Source organism: Austrofundulus limnaeus, unplaced genomic scaffold (assembly GCF_001266775.1).
Source record: "Austrofundulus limnaeus strain Quisiro unplaced genomic scaffold, Austrofundulus_limnaeus-1.0 Scaffold96, whole genome shotgun sequence".
In the NCBI taxonomy this organism is placed as follows: Eukaryota; Metazoa; Chordata; class Actinopteri; order Cyprinodontiformes; family Rivulidae; genus Austrofundulus; species Austrofundulus limnaeus.
The window spans coordinates 579,058-583,397 of record NW_013952498.1 but is presented as its reverse complement, the minus strand read 5'-3'; the positions used below and the strand labels follow the sequence as shown (position 1 = coordinate 583,397).

Below are 4,340 nucleotides of genomic sequence, written 5' to 3'. Positions count from 1 at the left end.
AACCTGCTGTAAAACAGCAATTATGCTGAGTCAGGCTCGATTTTTAGCAATCTTTTCCTGTTAAATCAATAAATCAAATCAAATCAGTCAAGCTGTCACTGTGGTTTCTGACTGGCTTGTCAGGGTTTGTCACTTTTCTTTAAACTCAACACCAGAGCAGGAGAATTCATTCACAAGTGTTTGCCTGTAGACTCAGCAAAGTGACATTATACTGGAGGATACCAACCTGCAAGAACCTGTCACAGCCCGGCTCAGGACCATGACAAAAATGGGAGACAGACGAGTGAATTTAATGCAAAAAATAATTATTTATTCTAAAAACAACAAATAATAAAAAATTGTCAACTACAGCCCATATGAGCACAAGTCCACTGCCTGCTCCCACCAGGTCCAACCTGGAGGCCAGGACCCAGCTGCTGTAACGAGCATGAAACCCGGCTTTTAAGGTCCAGCCTGAGCGTACATCCGCCAACTCCCTGAAAGAAAGAAAATAGACACCCAGTGGACTGGAGAGGGTCATCACAAATCGATAATGAAATTCGTTGCCAACGCTTTTAATAATCGATTTTTATCGATTCGTTGTTGCAGCCCTACTTCTGTGCACTTTTCTTTTTTTAGTTGAACTGAGCCTGGACTTTCTCTGTGGTAATTGTGTAGGAGCTCTGTAAAAACTTTAACAAACATAAGACAGTTTACATTGAAGCTTCTCCTGTAGTGGATTTGATCATTTTACCTTTGACTTTTCAGGTTGTGTTGAATGTGCTCGCTTCATTTCTTTGTTTCTTTCTGTACCTGCTGCTTTGTTGATCAGTGTTAAACCAGCCTCTCTCTGCCTGTTTGCAGCCTGTGCCCACCATCAGCCGCTCATCACTCTCCGTCATCCAGTTGAGTAACCCCAGTCTAGGCCAGCGGCCGCTGAACCACACKAACACCATGGGTCACCACAACAACATGCCTCATCATAACAGGGGCCCTCGACCTCTGGACCAGGTCACCTGCTACAAGGTGGGTCTGCTCTGATCAAGTCTGTCTGTCGTATGGATTGTTAGAGGAAACAGAATCTTTTTATGACAAAGTTGCACATTTTAGTTTGATGGAGATCTATAAATGTCGGGTTGGTTTCCTCTAAGCTCTCATTTATAATCCTTCTGTCTGCAGTGTGGTGAGAAAGGCCACTATGCCAACAAGTGTACAAAAGGTCACCTGGCCTTCCTGAGRGGACAGTGACCTTCAAACATCTGGAGCAGCCAAAGACAGGAGGTCTACGTGCAAAAATAAAGCTTCGGTGTTCAACCCAAACACGTCGAACTTTCCTTCCTGACGCGTTTCTCTGTATTCAGCCTCAAACATGGAGGATAAACTTTGTCCTGTGCTGCCTCCTATAAACTGACACATGAAAATAAAAGTTTTGTGAAGCAGAAGATGGAGGAGCTGATGAGCCGTTTCAGGTCCAGTTTACAGCATCTTCAGGTGTGGTCACCTCCTGGTATCTCAAGTTACGTGGCTGCATTCAACAACTTCTACAGTTCTGTCATTTTCTGTGTGAAATAATGTGATGAATGGTTGTAGGAATGTAAATTTATAGCAGTTTGTACTCTGTTAAACCCCTCCTTCCCTCCTGAAAATGAACCTCAGCAGATATCAGACCTTTAAAACCTGCTGTTTCTCTTTCTGTACCAATAAATGACATTTCCATAATGTACCTCTGAATTACTTTCAGGCTGCTTCAGCTTTGAAATGCGTGCATCTCTGAAAACAAGAGTCAGATGTATACATGGATTTCTTTTTTATTATTATTGTTCACAACAGTCACATTAACAACAGAGCTGAGAGATCCATCCTGYTGGTGTGATGGCTGCTGCACAGAGTTAGTGGTACTTCCTCCAGCGTTGGTGTTCTGTAAGAAGAGAGCAGAGGATGGTGAAGATGTGAATGCCTAACACAGAGCAACAAGAACAGGGAGATGCTTACTGAGGTGGCTGTAGTTAAAAATGTAGCCGATGACCACGTAGCCCGTTAGAAACATGGCTATGCCTGCAAAGCCTCCTTTCCTTACGTTGATGTACTTGTTGTACCAGGCGTCAACGCCTGGAAGAGACAACAGGGTTCATGTAAAAAACAAGTTTGAGTTTTAAAGCATTGCATCACCAAAATCCTCAATCCAATCAATTTCTAAGGACAACCCAACAATTTTTCTTAAACCTTGCTTTTGAGTATGACCTGCCAAACAAGTGCAGCTTTATTAATAGTAGTCTTATTTAAAATTTTAAAAGTTTCTTCTTTGACTTTGTAATGGATCAGAATATGACCCCAAGTCAAAATAATCTTTTTTTCCTGCCCAGCTTGGCTTCACAAGCATGCTCAATGTAAGAAGTCAGGTTGTGATTTAATTTTTAAAACTAGGAGAATAAAAATATCCTTCGGATCAGACTCAGAAGTCTACATAAACAGTTCACATTGGGGTTGGGCAAAATTATATTGTGTGCAAATAATCGCCTGAAAAACTCAAAACTTGCCACTTTGCAATTGGTACCACATGATAAGGTATTTTGATGTGGGACACAATCACTAGCGCCCATGGCATGTTGGGTTACTAAAGATCTGCTACCACTGCACGTTGTGGAAGAGGTGGGTTTTAATCCACAGATTATTAATTTAACCTGTTAAAGGCTCAGATCAGGCTCACCTCGGCCGCAGGCGCGGTAGATGCCCTTCGGGGAGAAGTCTCGGCCTCCGACCCAAGTTCCCAGCTCCCCCAGTTTCACCTCCATCAGGCGCTTCTCAATCACTGGTACTGATCACAAATGAACCACAAGTTACAGAAAACGTTTTCAACACAAAAACGGGCTGAAAATTTTTAACTTCAAGAGTTAAGACTATATTTGGCAAATTTATCAATGTTAACGTACTACAACTTTAATCCATAAATGTTGTGACAGCAATGCTATGAAAAAGTGCAAKGTTAATGAACTAATTGTTCATTTTTCTAGGTTAATTAATGCAYTGAAGGAATAAAGTTAGCCTGATGAATAATCTACCACACGCCTTCTGGTGTAAATAATGCACTAATTAGCCACAATATCTTGCAAATGCAGAAACAACATAAATATAATTATTTTAAACAAGCTATTGATAAAAGTATATTATTTTGATCGCTTCTATAGCAGCTAGCTGTAATTTCCTCTGTCTGATGCTCAAAGTCCTTGACGGGAGTGGAGGACTGACTGTTTGAGTCAGAAACAGATGGAGGACTGACTGATTCACGGCCCGTCTGACTCAATAAAACACAACAAACTGTGAAAAACTCATCACTCACACCAAGAAAGGGAATTAAGGAGAAAAATGTAGATTTTTCACAGCAGAGGACACGAAAAAATACCTGGTTTGTCCGCCATCTTCACTGGTGCAGATGATCTACCGCAAGGAATGACGGGAAACAAAAGGCAACGAAAGGCATTATGGGAGGACWTGTAYTTCTTCAAGGTTTCCACTAGATGGKATTAGAAACAAGTTTATCAATTGGGTTTAAAATTACAAATCTATTTATAGAATTATAGTCTCTTGACGTTGGAGGTTTTAGGTAATTCTGTCACGATGCATAACAGAAGAGGATAGATTCTAAATTTTATTTTTATTGGAGCTATTTGTAAAGTAACTTTAAATATTTCCCAGTAGGCTATAGACAGATTCAAAGTTAATGTACTAAATTTTGTACTAACCTAATAAATGAGGTGAGTTCATTTGTTTTTCACAATACTGTGAGATTTTTATGTTAAAAAAAAAATTAAAGTGTTGTTTTACTCTTGTGCTATGATAATAAAATTCTATTCTATTCTATTCTATTCTATTCTATTCTATTCTATTCTATTCTATTCTATTCTATTCTATGCTTGCAGCTTTCTCCTACAACAAATGAGGTCCAGACTGTAAGCATTTAGCAAACACATGTAGACTGTTCATTTATTTTAAGTGGGGTTTAGCAGAGAGGTTATGCACAMTAACTATCTGACCTGATATAGACATGAAACCTTTTGAACGAGTGTTTGAAGGAGTTTGGAGAAAAAGAGCTKATTTCTTACCAGATAAACTAATGATCTGAGCTTGTCCAAGACCAAATTGGCATAAAAACATGTATTGTATATATAAATATTATAAATACAATTCTGCTAGAATAACTGTGTAATGTAAACATATTGGTTATGGAAAAAGTTGAAAATTGACAAATGTTTAATTAAAAAAACATAAAAAATAGTTTTTATTTTGAAGAGGAAAATGTGTTTACAGAAGTTTACAAATATAAACACACACACACACACACACACACACACACACACACACAC

At 39.1% G+C, this 4,340-nt stretch overlaps 2 protein-coding genes across 2 annotated transcripts in view; one reads left to right on the top strand and one right to left on the bottom strand.

Moving 5' to 3' along the window:
• Nucleotides 1–1,698, top strand: part of cpsf4 (cleavage and polyadenylation specific factor 4) — a 12,677-nt gene extending 10,979 nt beyond the window's left edge. The window contains exons 7-8 of the mRNA XM_014012877.1: nt 844–1,005; nt 1,159–1,698. Of these exons, the coding sequence (XP_013868331.1) occupies nt 844–1,005; nt 1,159–1,227 (231 nt within the window). The 3' untranslated portion in view covers nt 1,228–1,698. The remainder of the gene's footprint in view (nt 1–843; nt 1,006–1,158) is intronic.
• Nucleotides 1,699–1,771: 73 nt separating this feature from the next.
• atp5mf (ATP synthase membrane subunit f) lies at nt 1,772–3,448 on the bottom strand. Its single transcript, XM_014012879.1, has 4 exons — nt 3,380–3,448; nt 2,687–2,794; nt 1,972–2,088; nt 1,772–1,897 (listed from the first exon to the last, which is right to left on the bottom strand). Exons 1-4 carry the CDS (start codon nt 3,393–3,395, stop codon nt 1,869–1,871), a joined length of 270 nt encoding a protein of 89 aa, XP_013868333.1. The 5' UTR covers nt 3,396–3,448; the 3' UTR covers nt 1,772–1,868.
• Nucleotides 3,449–4,340: the final 892 nt, after the last annotated feature.